The sequence below is a fragment of the Melanerpes formicivorus genome, unplaced genomic scaffold, assembly GCF_026170545.1.
Source record: "Melanerpes formicivorus ecotype bairdi unplaced genomic scaffold, bMelFor1.0.p_v2 SCAF_35, whole genome shotgun sequence".
In the NCBI taxonomy this organism is placed as follows: domain Eukaryota; kingdom Metazoa; phylum Chordata; class Aves; order Piciformes; family Picidae; genus Melanerpes; species Melanerpes formicivorus.
This window is the reverse complement of record NW_027142387.1, coordinates 7,229,928-7,252,093: the sequence shown is the minus strand read 5'-3', so window position 1 is coordinate 7,252,093 and position 22,166 is coordinate 7,229,928. Positions and strand designations below refer to the sequence as shown.

Here is a 22,166-nt window from a genome sequence, read left to right as displayed (position 1 = left end):
ATTACTATCTGGAAGATAAGATGATGTTTCCTTTCTTTTATACAATTTATTTTGTTCTTGAAACAGCAAAATTACTCCAGAAGGGGGTAAGATTTTTGTACAACTAGGTTGAAACAAGAACTCACTGTAGGAGTTAACAAAGTTTTCTCATATCAATAGGCAAAATGTCAAAAGTTTCCATGACCCAATTATCAGATTTCTAACAGAAAGGCTCAGAAAATATATTCTGATTTTGAATGACTTAAGGGAATAAGTACAGCTAATATTTTTGAATCAAGATCAGTTTTAAATGGACACCCAAAATGTTCTGCTTACAAAGACCTTAACATTGGATATTTAGATTGCTTCAAAACTCTTTAAAAAAGAGGAAAAATATCTGGAGATTTACCAATATCTTTCCAGTGGCAGCAATTCCCTTTTCACAGGTTGGAATCATAGAATCATAAAATCATAGAATCATAGGATCTGGGTTGGAAGGGACCTCCAATGGTCGTGTAGTCCAAAATCCCTAAACTATTAGTTACTGAAATAGCTACTCAGACATTATTATTATTATTATTATTATTATTATTATTATTATTATTATTGCCCATTGGAATGGGCTGCCCGAGGAGGTGGTGGAGTCACCATCACTGGAGGTGTTCAGGAGGTGACTTGATAGGGTGCTTGGTTGCATGGTTTAGTTGATTAGGTGGTGATGGATGATGGGTTGGACGCGATGATCTTGAAGGTCTCTTCCAACCTGGTCTATTCTATTACTATTATTATTATTATTATTATTATTATTATTATTTTATTTTTCCAGATTAAGCATAAAATTGTGAATGGGACTAGTGAAGGAGAAAACATCTACATGCACAAACCATAGCAGTCTAACAATATGAAACACTTTAACATAGGAGGTGATCTCACACAATTTAATTAAATCAAGATGAAATTCTGTGCAAGAGAAGTGTTTAAGCTGAGCTGGCCTTAGCAAGTAAGTTGCTTTGTTTTAAGAGGATTAGTGTTTTAGTCCTTAAAATCATCTCATTGTCTGACTAAATATATGCATGATATGCCTGGAAATAACTACAGTGAGGTAAGTACAGCTGGGCTGATAACCTAAATGGTTAAGTGGGGCTTCATACATTCATATTATTTTCTTCTGGAGGAAGCTGGGGCTCAGGTTTCCAAGGCATTTTATGAAGCACCCTGGGAATGGCAATCTTTCCATCTCCTTTAATTTATAGCATGGAGATGCTTGCTAATGGGAAAAATAATCAAAGATCTGGAGGACCAATCTCTATCCATCCTTTAGGAATGAAAGCATGAAAATCCTTAATGATGCCACAGGCTCACATGCTAAAAAGATTGCAGATGATTCTAATTAATATGGACCATTCTGACTTTGGAACTGGCATGCAATGAAAAACAGTCCCTGCTTTCTAGGTCAGATACAGAAACACTTGAAAGCAACTGCCAAATATCAGTCCCTAAGGTGTCTGCTTATGCTTACAGGGTGGAAAAAAAAAAATTGGCAGGGAGAGACTTCAGATACTGAGGGCTAAATATACACTGAATATTAAGGAGAACAATTGTGGTTCTTCTTGCGCAGGGATAAAAGGAGGAGAAAGACTGTAAGAACTCGCCTTCTTCCAGTTTCATATGCTTGCCTAGGCAGAGCAAGCCTAGGCAGGCGCAAGTTCTTTAGCATGAGGGCAGTGGAACACTGGAACAAGTTTCCCAGGAATGTAGTTGAGGCGCTGTCCCTGAAGATATTCAAGGCAAGGCTTGACAAAGGTCTAAGCAACTTGATCTAGTTGAGGATGTCCCTGCTTACTGCAGAGGGGTTGGATGGACTAGATGACCTTTAGAGGTCCCTTCCAACTCAGATCATTTTATGATTTTATGATGCTATGATGCCCTGATGCTATGATTCTATGATGTGTGCAAGCAGCTCAACACAGTCACACTCGTGGAAGGAGAACTTGCCAGCCCTGTTACTGTCCTATACATGAGCTGGGGACAGGAAGCATGAAAGATTTGCAGCACCACTTTAAAAGGCAGCAGAGTTCCTAGGACAAAGATATCTGAGATGGTCAGGGTGTCCCCAGGCAAGGGGAGGAGGCTGACACTGTCACTCCTTCACAGATGCCAGCACAATTCAGGTCAAGAAGGCTTAAAGCAGAATTTGGTCTCTAACACTGCTGGAAACTGTGGACAAAGCATGTATTCTGAGAGATCCTCACAGGAAAGAATTCAACAGCTGGGCTGTGCATTTCTGCCTTACCATGGAATGGCAACCATCCCATACCAAGCCCAAAGCCATCAAAACAGAGTGGCAACACCAGCACCCCACAGGTTATTCTGTTTGCCTCAACAGCAAGCAAATGGCTCGCTTGACTCTGCACTGTGAAAGACTCACTAGAGAGCAGAGTTCCCTAGGGTTACAATCTTCAAAATACCATTCAAGTGAAGGGCACCATAAAGTACTTATTTTCCCTCAGTCCTTCCTGTAGCTCCCTCAAAATCTTTGCATTTTTCTGTGCTTGCCTTTGGCTCAGCCTATTTATGAAATATGTATGTCACTAAAATGGTCATTTAAAAGCCACTTTGTCCATATAAAGTGATCTTTAAAAAAACCCCACACTGTACAAAGCCCATAAATCTGCTACTAAACAGTTACAGCTGCTGCTCCTGAGGCAATACAGCACAGGCCCTCTTGGACTTGAAGAAGGATGCCTATCAGTTGTGAATATGGTAACACAAAGAAATGCTGGTAATGCAAAGCTGAGAGGTAACGATGGAACAGTCTCATTGCACAGGATCTGTCAAATGAATTAGCTTAATGACAGAGTAGCTAAGCCCCAGGCAGCATGGCTCTGTTAGCAGTGGGTTTAGCACATCTTACAGAAGCATGGTTTTGTTAAAGTCTGCAAGGGATGTTTTCTGTAGCTAAAGAGAAGACAGGAGATAGGCTACATGGACTATAGAAAGCAATCTATTACAATAATCCTGCTTTCCCTTATAAAGGAAATAGAAAGCAGGATCCACCTTCTTCTGCCTTCTTTAAGTAAACAGTAAAGTAGGCATTTAAAAGGGACAATGGCATTCTGATGACCGTTGTTCCGAAACAGAATAATAGGGGTTGGAAGGAACCTCCAGAGATCTAGTCCAACACCCCTGCTAGAGCAGGTTCACCTCAATCAGATTACACAAGAACATATCCAGGTTGGCTTTGAAAATCTCCAGAGGAGACTGCACAGCCACTCTGGGCAGCCTGGTCCAGTGCTCCATTGCCTTCACAAGAAAGCTTTCTTAAGTTCAAGTGAAACCTCCTGTGTTCTAGTTTGTGCTCATTGCCCCTTGTCCTATCACTGGCTACCACTGAAAGGAGCCCAGCAACATCCTGGACAAAATACTTCACGCGTAGCCTCACCAAGGTAGAGCAGAGGGAGAGGAGAAACTCCCTCATCTGGCTGGCCACACTCTTTTGAATGCATCCCAGAATCTATATCATTATATATCTGAGAAGGAGGAAATGTTTGTGTTGGAGAGTCAGGCATGAAGCAATGCAGGATTAACACAAGTCTCCAGTGCGTGTTTAGATACTGCATTCTAAAGAGAACACCTAATAGCTATACAAAAATGAGTAAATATGCTGCAGAGAAAAGGGATTGCAGTCATGTCTGTTTCTCCCTGCACTGGGACAACACAAACTGAGAGTGAACATCAACACAGTGAAAGAAAACATATCCTAGCATGGGGCTTTTTTTATACCCAAATGGCTCCAAATGGTCATGAATTAGTGAGAGCAACCAGAAGACTGACAGGCACATGCCAAACCTATTTCTTCAGAATACAGCTATGGTAAAATCTTCCAGAATCAAAGTAGAACACACTTCTGCTTACCCAGAACTGATCCCCAAGACCAAAGCTGTCTCACTTGTGCAACTGAAAGCATTCAAAGAAAACTGTCAGTAGTTTCTAGCACCATTTTTCATTTAACTTCTGCTCATCCTTACAGTTCCTGACATGGTCCAGGAAGAAGCCAGAATTCTGCAACCTAGTGTTAGCCCTAGTGACAAAGGCTGGGACAAAGAGTGGCACTAAAGATCAAGCAGCTAAAAACATCCCCATAGAAACCTGGGCTGCACAGGACAGAAATGGTTCCACAATTTAGTGGTATTACAGTCTGCCCCACACCTTCTCCTCATAAGCTTAATGGCATCAGGGAAATGACACTGTTGCTCTAGCTATTGTGCTGGAGATAATGGACAATGGTCCTGCAGGATAGCAGCACTACTAGTCTGTAGATTGTATGGCAGAAGGGACCATTGTGACCATGCAGCTTTTCTTCCTGTGCAACAAAAAAAGTTGTATGATTTTTCTGAATGAGTTTTTGTTTGACCTGTTGTCAGCCTGTTGGGCAGGCGCATGACCCTGAATGGCCAATGTGCAGTGACAGAAGGTCCAGTAAAATCTTAAGGTAAACTGCTTTGGGGAAGAATTTGTCTCACCATTAAAATTGTATAAAATGTTATAAAGCTTTACATTTGTTCAGCTTCAACACCAAACACTGTGCTGCTCTTACATATGGCCTGCTGGAGCCCTCTTGCTCCCCATGTAACTATTAACCTTGGTGAATGAGTTAACAATTAATTTTCATCCTGTCAAGACTGACATTAGGAAGAATTTCTTGACAATGAGGGTGGTGGAACACTGGAACAGGTTGCCCAGGGAGGTGGTGGAGGCTTCTGGATACATTCAAGGTCAGGCTTGATGGGGCCTTGAGCAATGTGATCTCCTTGGGGATGTCCCTGCTTACTGCAGATGGGTTGGACTAGATGACCTCTAGAGGTCCCTTCCAACCCAACTATTCTGTGATTTTAAGTCTTTGGCTCCAGGGTAACAACTATTTAACACAGTCAAAATTCTCCAATTTATCAATTGCCCTTCCTGAATAGTAGCCATCAGAAACCTGGATTTTTTGCTAAACTACACTCACCATTCTGTGAGACATCACAAGTACCTGCCAATCAAAACATAAACATACCTCAGATACACTTGGTGATATTGAGACCAATATATTAAGTCTGACAACTACCAGGAGTGCCAACAACTCATAGAAGTAGGAACCCAACCTAGTTCTGAACCAGACACTGCTGCCTCAAATGGGAATGTATAATGGTCTCTTGCTTTTTCCAAAGCTTTCAGCAGGGCCTCCCCCTCTCCTGTGGTGAACCAAGATCTATGGCTACACAGTTTTTGGGTTGGTTTTGGTTTTTTTTTTCTTTATTTTAATATCCATATCTTCCTCTGGAGGACACTTCAGCAGTGAGCAGTCAGACTGACTGCCTGCAGGATGCCTGTGTGAGCTGATTATTTCTGCAGCAGCCTTAGCAGCAACAACAACAGATGAGCCACAATCTCTGCAACCAGGGCATTAGCAGGATCTAACTTGCTCTCCCCTAATGCCTGTGCTCAGTCTACTGTTGTACGGCAGAATGAGGAGATGGGGAAGATCTTCAAAGCACTATGGCATGAGAGGGGATCCTGCAAAATTGCCCTTGGAGAGAGTGAAAGGAAGGATGCATGAAAAAGAAGCAGAGTAGCCCTGCTAATACAGATCAGCAGGCATTCATCTATGCAGCTGCCAGGTCAGGACTATGGCCCAGGCAATCCTCAGGGAGAAAACAGCAGAGACATTTAATCCTTTCTGCCCACTGTGATGACAGATCTGCCAACACATTTTGCTCTCCAGGTTTGATGGCTCTATCACGCATGCATGTTCGAGTGTACCCCTTCACACATCCACACACTGAGCACATCTGCCTGCACCCAGTGACAAACTAATTGCCACTCAGTGCTATCCACAGGTTACAGAGATTCCCCAGGGCATGGATCACACATCTTTGAATTTCCATTACCACAAACCAATTGCTCCAGGCAAACATCTGCAAACAGCCTTCCAGACACACAACACAGCCCATTGAATACCAGAGAGGATGGCAAGCAAATTGGTGGACTACAAATAAGGTCTTGGGATTCCCACTGAATTTCTAGTGTGGCCACAAAAAGCCAGAAATGGATGCAAAATAGAAAGCCCACAATGCAGTACAGCATGAGCTTTGAAGAAGAGGTCAAACTCTATTCTTGTCTGTAAGGACACATGGTCACATGCTTCCATTGCTTGCTGCTGACAGAATCAATGTGCTAGGGTAGGTCAAAGCAAAATTAATTCCTCCAAGAGCATTTCACTACTTTAACAGTAAAAAAAATTACACCATTAAGTTTCAGAAGAAAGCTAGAAATCCAGAAATCTCCAGCCAGTGTTGTCATAGCTGCACGTAGGACTGTGGGAAATAGCTTTATCCTGAAGAGCAGCCCACACTTTGCTCACAAACCATTTTTGGGCTGCTCAATGTTCTTTGATTTGCTGAAGTCTGCTGCATTTATTTATGAATGTAGCATTACGCTACTCTCTGTGTTTTGAGCAGTCATATCTTCTAGGCTAGGGCTTTCCTACTTAACAACCTCCACTTCTTCTAGAAGGTAGACCTGGGAGAAGGGCTGAACAGATCTCAGCAGCATCTGTGCAACATGCACATCACAACATACAGTGTCTGCATCTGGCTGAAAGAGAACTAAATATAGCCACAGCTTACAAAAGTGTGATTTTTCTAAGCAGAAGGCTAGTGTGGCATGAGATCTGGTGACCTGAAGCTCTGTGACATTATTGCTGTTGTCTGTAAAGTCATGGTGTCTATCTACTCCTGACAACTGTTAACTGTGGCGAGCAATTGCTGTGTTGTAAAGCCATTAGCAGAGTCTTGGCTCACAGATCTGGCAGCTGAGCTATATGCTGAAATAATTTGATACAAAAAGAGCTATTAGGACCCATGTTTTACACTTCCCAAAATATACAGCATAGCTGTTTGGACCTCTTCTTGATTGAACATATGCTCCTTTACCAGTAGCATCCTCCCTTCTTTTCTACTCCACAGTAGGAATTACTCAGTGACTGACACTGCATTTGCTATTCAAACCATGTCAACAAAAAAGGTTGCTCTTGTGCCCATCCCTTACACACACTCTCTGACACCCCTTTCATGGAGGAAGAGAGCCTTAGAGCTCCCACTCTGCTTGAAACTCTCTGATATCTGTAGTTTCCAAGGCAGAATTGTCCGTTAGTCCTGGGGTGTTTCAGCCTATTTCTGCACAAGCACCTCCATGCCATATCAATGCCAAATACTGGTATGAGCTGTAAGAACATGAGGAAGTCTGGAGTTACACCTGGGAGGACTTCAAGAGGGACTGGTGATGTGACCAAAGATAACTTATATGAGTAATAGGTTCTGCCACTTTAGCACTTCCCCTTGTTTTTAATGTATATCCACACAGAATGACAGCTTCCTGCGGGCCATTTTGGAAGCATAAATTCAGCTCTTGCATCCAACATGAGGTTTGGGGCTCGTAACTTCAGATATGCTTTCTGTATAGATTTATTTACCTCACCTCAGAGACCAGTCTTACTGGATGGTAACACACAGTGGCAAATGCAGAAAGAAAAGTACACATTAGATACAGCATGTTCTCACTTTCAGAAGCAAAGGTAAAAATGGGGAAGAAAGGGCAAAATTAAAAAAACAAGCCACAACACATTCATTCACCACTGACTCTAGGTCTTACCTTCCTAGGGGTCCTAGATCTCCTGAGTCCTGGCTGCCTGCATCACTGGGTGTGCTCACTGATTTCGAAGAGGGAGACATAGGGGTTGGGACTAAATAATGAAAATAACAGGTATCCCATGTTAACACATGCAGCGACTGCACTGATGAAGAGCAGTGTCAGACAAATCAAAACCAATGGACCAAAATGATAGTGGATGAATGAGGAGGAGAGTTTGAAATGGTGAAAGCAAATAAGGAAGGAAAGAAAAAGAAAAGGAAGAGAGTCAAGTGAATGTTAAGTCTTTTGGAAGTGTTAAAACTGACATGAATTTAGACAGGGTTGAAAGCCCACTGGGAATCTACAGCAAATCAATGGTGGAGATATCTGTGGAAAATAAACAGCACTTGCTTTCTTGGGTAGAATTTAAAGGTGACTTGCAAAAGGTTTTAAAGGTATGAAGAAATATCAGGGGCTTGTCTTGTCAAAAAACTAAGTGAACTCTTCTGGCAAAGCCAAGTAGGCAATAGAACAAGCATACTGTCCAAATAGTGAATTGAAATCAAAAGCCAGTGTCCATTAGAGATGGTCTAAGGCTGCAGTGTGGAAATGGCATCAAAAATAAAAGCTAAATAAGGAAATCCAGCTAAGTTAAAATCATTTCCCAAAGATTATGAGAATACACATTAATCTGCTCAGCGATGATGTTTCCTTCAGTGATTTAGTCACACAAAGTTTCCATTTTGGCTGGGACATGATTTCAACGCTCAGGGAAAACTTGCCCTTGGTTTAGGTACTGTTATCCCAAGCTCTAGAAATTATTTTCACTCTGGCTTGCCAGGGCTTTTGCAGCAAATTTCATGCAAAGGCAGTTTTATTTCCTGAAACAGGAAAGGAAGTTCATAGCTCCAGGTCAGCCCGAGTTAAAGCTCTTCAGCAAGGAAATAATAAATAATAGTCATTAACAAAAAAAAAAGAAAAAGGAAAAGAAAGTCCAAATATCCTGATTTCTTTTAAAATGGCTTCTCAAAACATATTTAAGCTGCAGCAATGGCTCCAGTCAGGATTTAATGCAAAGTGGCCACATTGAATAAAACACACCAAAAAAGGGGGTTTCATGCAAGAATGAAGTTTGCCATTTGGTTTAAATAATTTGAATTCCCTCTTATAGATTTAACAGAGTAAAACTTTAAGCTGTTCTGTTCTGCTCTGTAATGTGTAATGACAGACCTGTCAAGAGATTGGGATTTTCCATGTGGCCAAACATTTCATGCAGATTCTCACCAGAGGCTGTCACAGGAATGCCTGCAGCAGGAAAAGTGAATTCATCTTCATGACAACCCCTTGGCAGGTTACAGGTATGTCATGGCTGTTTGTGTACTTCATATTCACAGAGGGGGCTGAGTATCATCTGTGTATGTGAAGCATAATTAAAGCTTCCTCTGTATATTAATTTTGAGTGTCTAGGCAGGGAATGAAAGAGGATAAAATATTAACTTACATCAACTTATATGTGAATTTTTGTGTTCTTTTGACAGTAGCAAACTAACTAAAATAAGAATTGGTAATTGGCAGCATGAATACATGTGGTTAGTTCCTACGACAAGGAAGTGCATCCACATTTTTAGATAAAAATGAGTATATTAAAGTATATTAAAGGCTAGGACATTAAAAATACATCTGACCTTATAATCTCACAATATAACTAACAAAATATATTTTATGACACAAAAAAAATAATCTAGTTATGACTTGTCAGGCAATTGTGAGAAGTATTTGAAAGCTTCAGTCACAATAACAGAACTCAGAAAAATATTAACTTTCCTTGGTTTTGCTTGATGCAAGTTATTAATTGAAATTCCAATTCAGAATGTCACAATCTGCTTGTGTTTGCACCCAAGCATCCATATAAGGAGCTTTTCTAAATCAAAGCTTCAGTATTTTATCACATTTGGAGACAACAGTGTCTGGAGATAAAATCCCAAATTCAGCTCCAATGAATTTTATGATCAGGCTTGATATCTCCAAAAGGCACTATTTCAGCTAAAACAGTGAGTGATCCTGGATTCAAGAGAGAAGAAAACAAAGGGAAGGAACAAGGCAAGGAGGAAGGCAAAGAAGGAGGCAAGGAAAGAGACAAGGAAGGAGAGAAGGAAGGAGGCAAGGAAGCAGGCAAAGAAGGAGTCAAGGTAGGAGGCAAGGAGGAAGGCACAGAAGGAGGCAAGGAATGAGACAAGGAAGGAAGGAAATTTCTCACTCTAGGGCCACCTGATAAGTGAGACAGAGTGTAATCAATGTAACAAATAATAAGCCACTATAAACTTTGTCATATATATTTTTAGACCAAGGACTTCAGATTCTAGAACTGAAACATCAAAACAAACAAACAAAAAAAACATAAAGAGGGCAAGCTCATGAAACCAAAGCTCAAATCTACACTAATGATCTGACAATGAGCTTTTTGCTCATTTTTTATTTCTCCTCTCCAGTTTTGCTTGATTTTAAAAGAAAATGAGTGGGAGTTCCCACATGACTGTGTTTCTCCTTCCTTAGCAAAAGGTTAATCAGAATTTTTGCAACAAAACTCAGGGCTGGAGAAATACAGCTTTTATAGTAGTATTTTGTGGGTCACCAGATAGATGTGAGAGAAAATAAAACAGTCCATCAGAAAAGAAATCATTGCTGGTATGCAAACCCAATCTGCATTACCTTCCCAAAAAGTTCCTGAAGAAATGAAACAGATGTTTTCGGCAATGACAAGCACATGAGCTGGTATATGGGAATGGTATGGCAGGCATTCAAACAGAAGAGTTCACTTCACTAACACAGCCAAAAAACAAAGCAAGCCAAGCATGCTGAAATAGAAAGAATGCATTCACTCTGGCAGTTCTGAACACTTTACAGTGTGCTTCTCTTAAATACCTAGAGGTGGTTCTGGGGATATACCAATGCTCTGTAACAAAGCTTCTGTCTCTCTTCTTTTGCGGTCTAGGTCGGAGTCTTCCTGAGCTGGCTCCTTCTTTTGCTGTAGATCAGCCTGAGTTAAACCAGAACAGAGAAGTTTCATCCACATACAGCCAGGTGTGTGGAAATTGTTTCTAAGCACCACTGGTTGGGAACACTTTGAAATTCACTTAGATATGTTTAGATAAATTATAGCTTTGATAATTTATACTGCATATACCAGTATTCCCTGAATGGACTGGAGAACTGATCTTTGCGAGGAGTTTTTGATGGAAATCTTCTGCTTCTCACTCATCAGATGAAACTTGTTTAGTTAATTTATAACAGGTGATCACAGAACAATAAAAATGGCCCCTTTCTACTTGAATCAAAAAATAAGATTCCATTGAAGTTCAGTGATGTAGCCTAAGGCCTTACATTTTGTCTCAAGCACTTGATGGCAATAAAAATATTTTCTCATAAATTCCAACATATAACAGGAGCAAAGGAAAGGACCAACATGTCTCAAATAGGATTTTGGCAGCCCCAGGCACCAACAGCCAAAACTAATGGTCCACAGGACCCCTCTCTCTTTTCTTAAATATCTATACCTCCTTGGTATAGATATCTCCTTGGAGCTCTCACACACTAGCCTCCCCCCACTCCAGAGGGAGCAGGTACTAGAACCTAGAAACTGAAGGAGCAAGATCTGCATTAACCAGAATACCTTCTATTTTGCTTATCATTCCCCAGTTCAGTAGGGTGGAAATTAAAACATTGATATCCCAGCCTAGTGGCTAGAGCACTACTGAAAGAAAGAGGCTTGCAGCCTTTCTCCTAAGCAGATGAAGGAACTAAATCCACGTCCCACCTCATAGTCTAGTGCAGTAATGCAAGTAGAACAAAATGCAAATGGTTGTGTCTGGTGTGTTGTCCTGTCTAAAACATCTGGAGACATCCGTATCTATGCTTGGAATCCTCAGGTTGCTTCCAGAACAGCTGATCCTATCTAGCCTCCACACAGAGGTTGTCCTTTCTGCTGAAACCAGACTGTGGGGCACAGGAGACTTGCCTGGTGCCTCAGCCTGGTCTTGGTGCTGGTTCATGTACAACATAAACCCCTGAAGTTCAGAAGCATCCCTATGTTCTTCAGTTTTGACACAGCCACAATGCAGCAGGAAATTGCTTTTACAAACAAAGTTCAGGGATAACCCTGTGCTCAGCTCTTTCCATAAGCTAGCCTGAAGCATGTCACAGTACACAGTACCACCGTGTATGTCTAAGCACCACTGTACATGTCTAAGCATCTAAGTGAATTTTAGACTGCAATCCTGGAGGCCATCAGGCATCAGAGTGCATCCCATTTACAGCACTACAGTTAGGCACTGCAGCATAACCTGTAGAGCTGGGTGTCCTGAACTGGATCTGGCTATCGGGGCCAATGGAAAGTTCCAACCACCACAAGATCTCCACGAGGCATAAAATCAGAGGCAAGGGACAAAGGAAAAGGGCTTAATAGCTTCCGAGTCATTAGCTTGGCTCCCTTCCCTCTAATTCATTAGCAGGCTAGTAATGAACACTGAAAATGTTAACATTTAAAGCCCTGCTTACAGAGGACTCCCCTAGTGACTCCAGCAGCCTCACTGGGGGGTGTGCTGGTAAATGCACAAAAAGGGCTCAAGTTAAAAACAAAAAATAAGAAAGAAAGAAAGAAAAAGAAGAGAGATTAAAAAGACAGCCAAAACTGGAAGGCTGATTTCTGGGATCACATCACATTTGCAAGGTAATTCCATGAAATTCCTGTACAATATTAAAGTGTCAATTTAAAAAGAAACCAGTTATTAGTAAAGGATAACAGGTGCCTTAAACTATAGTAAGTGTTGACATTTGAAGGAAATGAAACGTAATCACTTAATGCTTCCCTGACTTTGCATGAAAATGAATATCCACTCCCTGTCAATTCTCACCTCTGTTCCTCTAAGTGACTGAATAGAAAGAAGTACAAATCCCTTAATGAAAAACCTAATGCATGTTGTCAAGGACAAATAAACTAATATGTCAATCAAACTCTACCAGAACTGAAAGATGCACCCATGCCAGCAGATGAAAAGGCAATTGCAGTTATGTTTTCCTTTGCTGGAGAATAATAATTGGAAATCTGTTACCTTAGCCAGTAATCAAACTAGTCTTCAGAGTACAAAAATACATATTTAGATTGCAATGGCTTGAAAGGAAAAAAAAAAGCGAGCCCTCTTTCTGCCTTTTCCCACTCTCTATTCTCTTTCCATTGAAGGAAGGCCCAAGAAAAAGCATTGCAGCAAATCAATTTCTGTTTCTAAGCACACATACACATCATGTTGTCTAAACTGTTGTCATCTGATAGTGCTTTGGTTTTAAAAGCAACTCCCTCATCCCAACTTTCTTGGCTAAAAATAGGCATTTTGATTTTAAGGTTAGACTGGTGTGGCTTTGAGGACCTCATTCCACACGACAGATATGTTGGGGTATACATGGCTGAGGTGCCAGAACCTCAGCAAGCCCCTTCTGCAAGCAGGAGATATCTGAAAGGTGCTTTTGCATACTTACCTCTTTCTTCTTCCTTTCTTCCTCCTTTCTTTTCTTTTCTTCTCTTATCTGAGCCAAACGCTGCTTTTTGCGCTCAAGTTCGGCTTTTAAATCACTTTTGTCTGACATTTTAACGCTGCTGGAAGCAAACACAAGGAGATCAAGGTGAAAACACAACTAAATATTTCCCCTATTTACTGAAGGAAAAAAAAAAAAAGAACAGAACACTGCTTCTAAAATGACACAAATACATTTCTGTGTAAGCCCTGGCCCTTGGGCTTTACTGACATGGTAGAAAGCAAGATGCTTGTTTCGACATTTTAATTTCAATAAATTGGACCAAAATATCACCAAACGTGGAATATATTTTCAAGTGACCCTTGACAGAAAAGTACCTTTGTAAGTAAACTGATTTTTTTGGTCTGCTGTTCAAAATAACACTTCAATGCTTTCACATACCGAATCTAAAGCCTTTTGATTTTCAGCAGCTTCAGCAGCGCTGCCAGACTATAGGACCCAGAGCCACAAATGAAATTCAGTTCTAAGTATGAGAAGGAGATCTGCCCCAAAGCATCTCCACATTCTTAGACAAGTAATAATTTTACTCACAAAAATTAGAAATTGTGATATATTTTGCTTCAGCAGGTGCCTTGGATCTCCCAGAATCTCCCACACTGCCACTGTACAGCCCCACACAGACCATCATCTCAGTATCCTTCACATATTCACCCCTCTGGGGACCACCATCACCAAACTGGGGGCTATCCTGCACTGGAATCTCCTCCACCCTTTCCAGGCAAAGCTGGGCCATTCCCCTAAAAAAGCTGCAGACAAGGCACAAAACCAGGCAACTCAACAAACCTGAGCTTCTCTTCCATTAAGCAGCACGTTGCTCTGCCAAGAGGCTTGTGCCCAGATCATCTTTCCAAGAGGCAGAAGACATGCCTAATACTCTTGATTTGACTCCAATCACACAAACTTCGCAAAGGCATTTCTCCTGAGCTACTGAAAGACTTCCCACACCATTTAGTCACAGTTCTCTTTAGGACACTGATGTGAAACCATAGAATTGTTTGGGTTTTGAAAAAGATGTTTAAGATCATCAAGGCCAATCATTCTCTAACTCTGCCAAGGCTCGGGCTAAACCATGTCCCACAGCACATCTCTTTGAAACACCTCCAGGGATGGGGATTCAACCACCTCCCTGGAGAGCCTGTTCAAGAGTTTGAGAATCCTTTCAGCCAAGAAGCTTTTCTAATGTCCAACCTAAAGCTCCCCTGGTGCAACTTGAGGACATTTCCTCTTGTTCTATCATTTGTTACTAGGGAGAAGAGACCAACCCCCACCTGGCTCCAGCCTTTTAGGGAGCTGTGAAGAGCCAGAAAGTCTCCCCTCAGCCTCCTTTTCTCCAGGAAAACACTCTCTGTATTTTAAAACTGTCAATCTATGCTGCTATGTGAGCTTTGAACATGAAGAGTAAGCAGATACAAAGTGACATCAACCAGAAACAGAGACATGTCTCTGAAGACTGTTAAGAGACCCTATCTATCTTTTTCTACAGTTTTAAATCCCCAACACTGTTGCACAAGTCAGAGATGATTTGTTTACATTCTAACATCATAATCATTATGGCTTGTCACCTAACTGCATCAATACTCATTTTCTTATTAGAATCTGATGATCTCAGAAGTCCTTTCTGGCCTGGATCAGAGGTCTTGATGGTTGGACTTGATGATCTCAGAGGTCTTTTCCAGCCCAAACAATTCTATGACTCTGTGATTCAATGGCAATCTTGACTGATATAGGCATTCAGGAAAAGAGTTAACTTTCCTCTTCATTCACACATCACTGCCCACATCCAGCACTGCAACCCCAAATCAATCAGATCAATGGCACTGCCATGTATACGCAATGGAAGTTTATTGTTTGCTTGATGCATGGGAAAATTTAAACATCAGCTTTCTGGTGAGCAGCTCTGGGTGGGTGGATGACTGGAGAGCAAATTTAGATGCTGAAAATTCTATGGCACTTTCATCCATCATGAATTCTTCCACAGTAATCGGCTTCTTCCTCCAAAAAAAAATGGTAAAAGTTGAGAAGGGTGACAAAGCTGGTGAAGGGTCTGGAGAACAGGGCTGGTGAGAGCATCTGAGGGAGCTGGGGTTGCTTAGACTGGAGAAAAGGAGGCTGAAAACTTCTTGCTCTCTATAAGTCCCTGAAAGGAGGCCGGACCCAGGTGGGGATTGGTCTTTTCTCCCAAACAACTAGCAACAGGACAAGAGGAAATGGCCTCACGTTGCACCAGGGGAGGTTTTGACTGGACATCAGGAAAAATTTCTTTCCTGCAAGAGTGGTCAGGCATTGAAATGGGCTGACCAGGAACGTGGTTGAGTCCCCATGCAGGGAGACATTCAGGATCTGTCTTGATGTGGCCCTGGGCAGCCTGATCTAGTCGGAGATGTCCCTGATGATTGCAGGGTGGTTGGACAAGATGAGCTTTGAGGATGCCTTCCAATTCAATGCAATCTGTGAATTCTGGCAAGGTACCCTGCAGTCTTTTCAAGGCCTTGGGGACTCCAGGTCAACCCACAACAACTCACAGTAAATGAGAAAGCTGGGAAGGACATGAATCTGCTAACAAACTGGACCACTGGGGGTGCACAGGGCATGTGGAGGATTATCATTTCTTTTTCCTCCATCACTTTGGTCCTGCTCATGATGATACTGTTTTCAATTTGAGACAGAGAAATCAAAACTGTCAGAAAAACTGCATTTGATATCAAGAACACCAAGCAGCAGCACCTCAAACAGCATTAATCTGTGTGACCAGCTGACGTCAGTGAGCTATTTTTGAACATGAGAAATGCCCAGGGGAGAAAACAAGCTTTTTCATGGCAGTGCAGGTAGTATTTTGCCTAGCAGTCTGCTGAGGATTTGTGGGTTTCTCACAGCTATGGTTGAAATCCCACTTGAAGTCATTTTCCTAATCTGCTGCACACATTTGAATTCTGTTTCTGAAGTTCTCCCTCAGAGCCTTTTTGGACTAGGCAGTTTCTTGCATCCTTTTACTTCTGTAGTTTGGCAACAGAGAGAGAGAGAGAGCTCCTGTTCCTATGCCAAAAAAAAAAAAAAAAGCAAATGTGTTTTAAGGCTTATGACAGAAACCCTGAGGGTTTAGCATCCCTTTCAAGCTGTTTGTCAGATATCAATGAACTGCTTTCTGAAAACTCATTCCCTCAATGTCAGGGAAGCTAACTGGCTTTTCCCCTGATTTCAGCATGGATGATTTAGTGCCTGGCCCCTTCTTTACAATGCTCCAGTCAGGGTGATCAAATCCTATTAGAACTTTGCTCTATTTTTAACAAAACAGATCTTGCACACAATAAAGACCATGTTTTAAATTTCCTTCAAAGAATGCTGCCAGAGCTGATTTAGGGAAAGAAATTAATCTCAAGATGCTTTCATCTTGCATGCATTATAGTCATGCCTTAGCCCCTCCAAAGAGCTTCAAACTGGCTATTTACAGCTCTCTTATGAGAAGAGACTGAGAGACCTGGGGCTCTTCAGCCTGGAAAAGAGAAGACTGAGATGGGGATCTTATAAATACATATAAATATCTAAAGGGTCATGAGGATGGGGCTGGGCTCTTCTCAGTGATAAGACAAGGGACAACACCTACAAACTAGGCCACAGGAGTTTTCACTTGAACTTAAGGATAAACTTCTTTGCTATGAGAGGGACAGACAACTGGACCAGGCTGCCCAGAGAGGTTGTGGAGTCTCCTCTGGAGACTTTCAAAACCTGCCTGTGTAACCTGATCTAGGTGACCCTGCTTTATCAGGGAGGTTGGGCTAGATGATCTGCAGAGGTCCTTTCCAACCCCTGCCGTTCTGTGATTCTGTGTGATTCTGTAATTTTAGTGCAAATTAAACACCCAGGGTATGTAACCACCTTTCTCAGATGTCAGCAAGTCAGCAACAAGCAAGGAGGCGAGCTACTCATCATTCTACTTGGCACTAGCCATGCAGTTAACACTGTGTTCATTACTGGGAACTAATTTCTAATAATTGCAATTCTGAGTGCCCAAAGGCATGCCACACAAAGAGAGATTAAGGCAAACAGTAATAAAGATTTACTTTTAACATTCTCTATGGTGCAGAATAACAGCCTCAGGCATATATATATATGACCTAATCTTCTCCAGCCTGGGAGATGGCATAGGACAGAGGGAAAAAGGAACACATTTGGTAGTGAAGCAATTAAATCCAATACTTGGGAGAAGGAATGCATAGGGACAAACACACTGAATGCTGCATTAAATGTATAAATAGTACCCATAGCACAGCAACAGCCTTGTCAAGGGAGGTGCTTCATCTTATTTTGTTTTTTGTGTGGTCCAATTTAGTGTCAAGTGATACTAAAATAAGAGAGTCCTCTCTCCAGAAGAGCTTATCACCCATGTGCTAACACAGGTTGTTGTGACATAGCAGGATATGTGGATGTGAAACACCCTGCAGAGAGATCACTCACCTGCACTCTTTGAGTCCTGTTTTGGACCCCTCACTACAAAAAGGGCATTAAGCTGCTGGAGCATGTCCAAAGGACAAAAAGCTGGTGAGGCATCTAGAGCACAGGTCTTATGAGGAGCAGCTGAGGGAACTGGGGTTGTTTAGTCTGGAGAAGAGAGTGCTGAGGGGAGACCTCATTGCTCTCCACAACTCCCTGAAAGGAGATCGGAGTGAAGTGGGGGTTGGTCTCTTCTCCCCAGGAACAAGTGATAGGATGAGAGGAAATGACCTCAAGTTGTGCTAAGGGTGGTTTAGATAGCAGATTAGGAAAAATGTCTTCACTGGAAGGGTTGTGAAACATTGGAACAGGCTGCCCAGGGAAGTGAAGTGACTGAGTCACAATCTCTGGAGGTATTTTAAAAAGGTATAGATGTGGTGCTGAGGAACGTGGTTTAGTGGTGACCTGACAGCGTTGGGTTAATGGTTGGACTTGATGACCTCAAAGATCTTTCCAACCATAATGATTCTATAATTCTATCATAATTCTGTTTGCACAAACTTCTCTGCTGTACAGAACACCCTGGAGAAGAGGAGGCTCAGGGGAGACCTCATTGCTGCCTATAACTACCTGAAGGGTGGTTGTAGCCAGGAGGGAGTTGGTCTCTTCTCTTAGGCAACCAGCACCAGAATGAGAGGACACAGTCTCAAGCTGCACCAGGGGATGTTTAGGCTCAAGGTGAGGAGAAAGTTCTTCACTAAGAGAGTCATTCTGGGGGTGCTGATTGACAGCCTAAACATGAGCCAGCAGCGTGCCCAGGTGGCCAAGAAGGCCAATGGCATCCTGGCCTGCATTAGGAATAGTGTGGCCAGCAGGAGCCCCTGTACTCTGCATTGGTTAGGCCACACCTTGAGTACTGTGTCCAGTTCTGGGCCCCTCAGTTTAAGAAGGACATCAAGACACTTGAACGTGTCCAGAGAAGGGCAACAAGGCTGGGGAGAGGCCTTGAGCACAAGCCCTATGAGGAGAGGCTGAGGGAGCTGGGATTGTTTAGCCTGGAGAAGAGGAGGCTCAGGGGTGACCTCATTGCCCTCTACAACTACCTGAAAGGTGGTTGTAGCTTGGAAGGGCAACCAGCACCAGAACAAAGGGACACAGTCTCAAGCTGCACCAGGGGAAGTTTAGGCTTGAGGTGAGGAGAAAGTTCTTCACCGAGAGAGTCATTCATCATTGGAATGTGCTGCCCGGGGAGGTGGTGGAGTCATCGTCCCTGGAGGTGTTCAAGAGGGGATTGGACATGGCACTTGGTGCCATGGTCTAGTCATGAGGTCTGTGGTTACAGGTTGGACTCGATGATCCTCGAGGTCTCTTCCAACCTTGGCAATACTGCAATACTGTGATTAGCCATTGGAATGGGCTGCCCAGGGAGTCACCATCTCTGGAGGGGGTCAAGAGGGGATTGGACATGACACTTGGTCATGGTCTATTCATGAGGTCTGTGGTGACAGGTTGGACTTGATGATCTTTGAGGTCTTTTCCAACCTTGGTGATACTGTGATACTGTAACATATTCAGAAATACTCCACTAGTTTTATCCCACAGCTAGTACAGTTCACAACCATTTCATTAGAGGCAATGGCAAGTACACAAGCATGGATGATGCAAACAGCATTTTACTCTCGGCTGGACTAAAAGCCATGCAAGGTACAAGCCAACAGACTTATTACAGTTTTATGATAAGCTATAGGATCTTTATCAATTGTTAGTATGACAATATTTGAGCAGATTTTTTCTTAAACCATTTATATGAGTGCTTAACAGCAGAAACTATCACAGGCATCTACAAAAAGGTTTACTACAACTACAAAACTAAATAAGCTGATGCTTACCAGATGAATAAAACCCACAGAGTTACAGAGTAAAGAGTGGCAACACACGAGTGTAGCTAGGACTAAAGGCAAGAAGAAACAAAGTGTATAATGAGTAAAATAAAAGCAAAGGCAATTATGCCAGTGTGCACTTTTCATAAGCAGAAAAAGAAAATAAGATACAACATATCCCTCCTCTTGAAGCCTCTTTACATCTCTTGCAAGAGCATCTTGTCTCTGTGCTGTCACCAAGTTCACCTAAAAAGAAATCTGAATCTTTTGTATCATAGTATCATAGTATCAGTCAGGGTTGGAAGGGACCACAAGGATCATCTAGTTCCAACCCCCCCTGCCATGGGTAGGGACACCCCACACTAGATCAGGCTGGACAGAGCCTCATCCAGCCTGGTCTTAAACACCTCCAGGGATGGGGCCTCGACCACCTCCCTGGACAACCCATTCCAGGGTTTCACCATTCTCATGGTGAAGAACCTCCTCCTCACATCTAGCCTGAATCTCCCCGCCTCCAGCTTCATTCCATTCCCCCTAGTCCTATCACTACCTGAGATCCTGAGAAGTCCCTCCCCAGCCTTCCTGTAGGCCCCCTTCAGATACTGGAAGGCCACAATTAGGTCACCTCGGAGCCTTCTCTTCTGCAGACTGAACAGCCCCAACTCCTTCAGTCTGTCCTCATAGGAGAGGTGCTCCAGCCCTCTGATCATTCTTGTGGCCCTTCTCTGGACACGTTCCAGCACCTCCATATCCCTCTTGTAATAGGGGCTCCAGAATCTCCAAATCCGGTAGGAGATTAAAAAAAAAAAAAAAAAAGCTAGAGAGTTTACTGCTTTTTGGTGTTTGGGGGGTTTTTACATGTTGTTCATTTTGCAGGCTGCATTGAACTACAGATATACTCACCCTTTCATGACCCTCAACATCTTGCCTGTTTTGTGACTTTCTGTGTCTTCCTTCTCATTATTATCTCCATTGCAATTACCAAAGGGGTTCATTAAATACTGTTCCATATGGCATCAGTCATCCTATATAACTAATTATAAATAATTGATTCATTAATATACTTTTCTGAACTAAATAGGCAGCATCTAGTGCTTGTAAATGCTCTACATGTATTATTCATACGCCTGCATAAAGAGCCAGTTACTCCTGAGTCCAAAACTGTTTGAAAGGCAAAGGAAGCTGCACAATAAAATACATTAGTCAGTGATTTCTGGTTTTAAAGAATAGGCTTGTAGAGTGGGAGTACTACTACTATTGAAACTACTACACACAGAGTTTTCTAGTGGGTAAAAAAAAATAATAAAAGATTCATTTCTATTACCATATTTATCTCTATTTTGTACAAGCTAACACATTTCCTACAGTTAGGAATAGCATACATTTTTACAACAGGAAAGAAAAATGCCCATGGGATCTACCTATGGCTTTTACAAGAGTAAAGTGAGCATTAAGAATACGAAATTGTACAAAGCAGATAAAGAGCTCTGGTCTGCAAGAAACCAGAGGGAGCATAAATGCATCCTAATCCACGGTATTTGCTATGGAAATAGTGTTTGAGACACACTTCAAATGGGCAAGAGGGACTAGAATCATCTTTTTGACATCCATTTTGAAGTAAACATACAACTACTTCCTTTCATCATGCATCAGAATTTGTTCTTGACTTCAGTCAAATAACAGAAATGCTTTTGCTAAACAGGTATTTCAGTGGTTACAAGATCACAGCAATGGGCAAATATTTGCCACTGCAAAAACTTTGCACTTGCAGTACTTTAATGAAGCTCTGGTGTGAGGAATTCAGGGAAACACTATGTAAAATTGGAGAGACTAAGGAATTTTTTCTGCATAACCTTGAGGCAAAACAGTCGAGCTTTTTACACTGCATCTGTATATTTATCTATAAATAAAACCAGTGGTTAAGTGATAGATTTCAGCAAATGGCTTTTTTTTATCCTTCAGCTTCTGAACATTTCTAGCAGACAGACAAAGGTCTTGGTTTTGTTCTGTAAAGGTTTACAACTCCCAGCATCCAGAGATTGGTTCTGTGCTTCCTCCTGGTTGCTATGCAACAGGTCAGTGCCTCTCCAGCCTATTTCTTTTCAGGCTGAGAGTGTGTAAGATGTGTACCCACAACTTTTCAATTATACATCCCTTACAATCTATTACCACTCTTCTTCCTCCATAATGGCCCTTCTTCAAAATGAGCTCAGCTATGGCAGAATTACAGGGTCCTTGCACAGCAAACCTCTATTGTTGTCCATCCTTCTGGCACCAGTGACAGTGAAGCATCATCACCTCCTCATCACCCCATTTTCTTATGTCACCTTAGTCTCTTAAATTTACCATGACCTTTTCAATCCCAACAAGCACGGTTCTGAGGAAGAGACATCTAGGCTGAAAAGACATCAAGGAAGAGACATCAGGAGAACAAGTTGCTGCTAACAACTCCCTGAGATACACAAGAAGCACACAACATTCCAGATAGGATTAGGATGAATTTATGTGCTACATACTAACAGGTCGCTCTAGCACAGCTGCTGCCTGTTTCCTACCAAATATGCTCCCTTTATATTGAGTTCCACAGAACTGACTGCAAAGAAAACAAGATTTTAAGTA

The 22,166-nt window shown here is 42.1% G+C and overlaps 1 protein-coding gene across 13 annotated transcripts in view; it reads right to left on the bottom strand.

The window, feature by feature from the left end:
• Nucleotides 1–22,166, bottom strand: part of DYNC1I1 (dynein cytoplasmic 1 intermediate chain 1) — a 203,899-nt gene that overhangs the window by 169,382 nt on the left and 12,351 nt on the right. For 4 of the 13 annotated variants that reach the window (XM_068157058.1, XM_068157054.1, XM_068157061.1 and 1 more), the window contains exons 2-4: nucleotides 13,183–13,300; nucleotides 10,576–10,690; nucleotides 7,675–7,816 (exon numbers count right to left, since the gene is read on the bottom strand). In XM_068157058.1, coding sequence (XP_068013159.1) covers nucleotides 7,675–7,816; nucleotides 10,576–10,690; nucleotides 13,183–13,290 — 365 coding nt within the window. In that variant the 5' untranslated portion in view covers nucleotides 13,291–13,300. Of the gene's footprint in view, nucleotides 1–7,674; nucleotides 7,817–10,575; nucleotides 10,691–13,182; nucleotides 13,301–19,556; nucleotides 19,619–22,166 lie in introns of all 13 variants that reach the window. The other 9 variants (XM_068157062.1, XM_068157065.1, XM_068157067.1 and 6 more) reach the window with 4 other exon arrangements.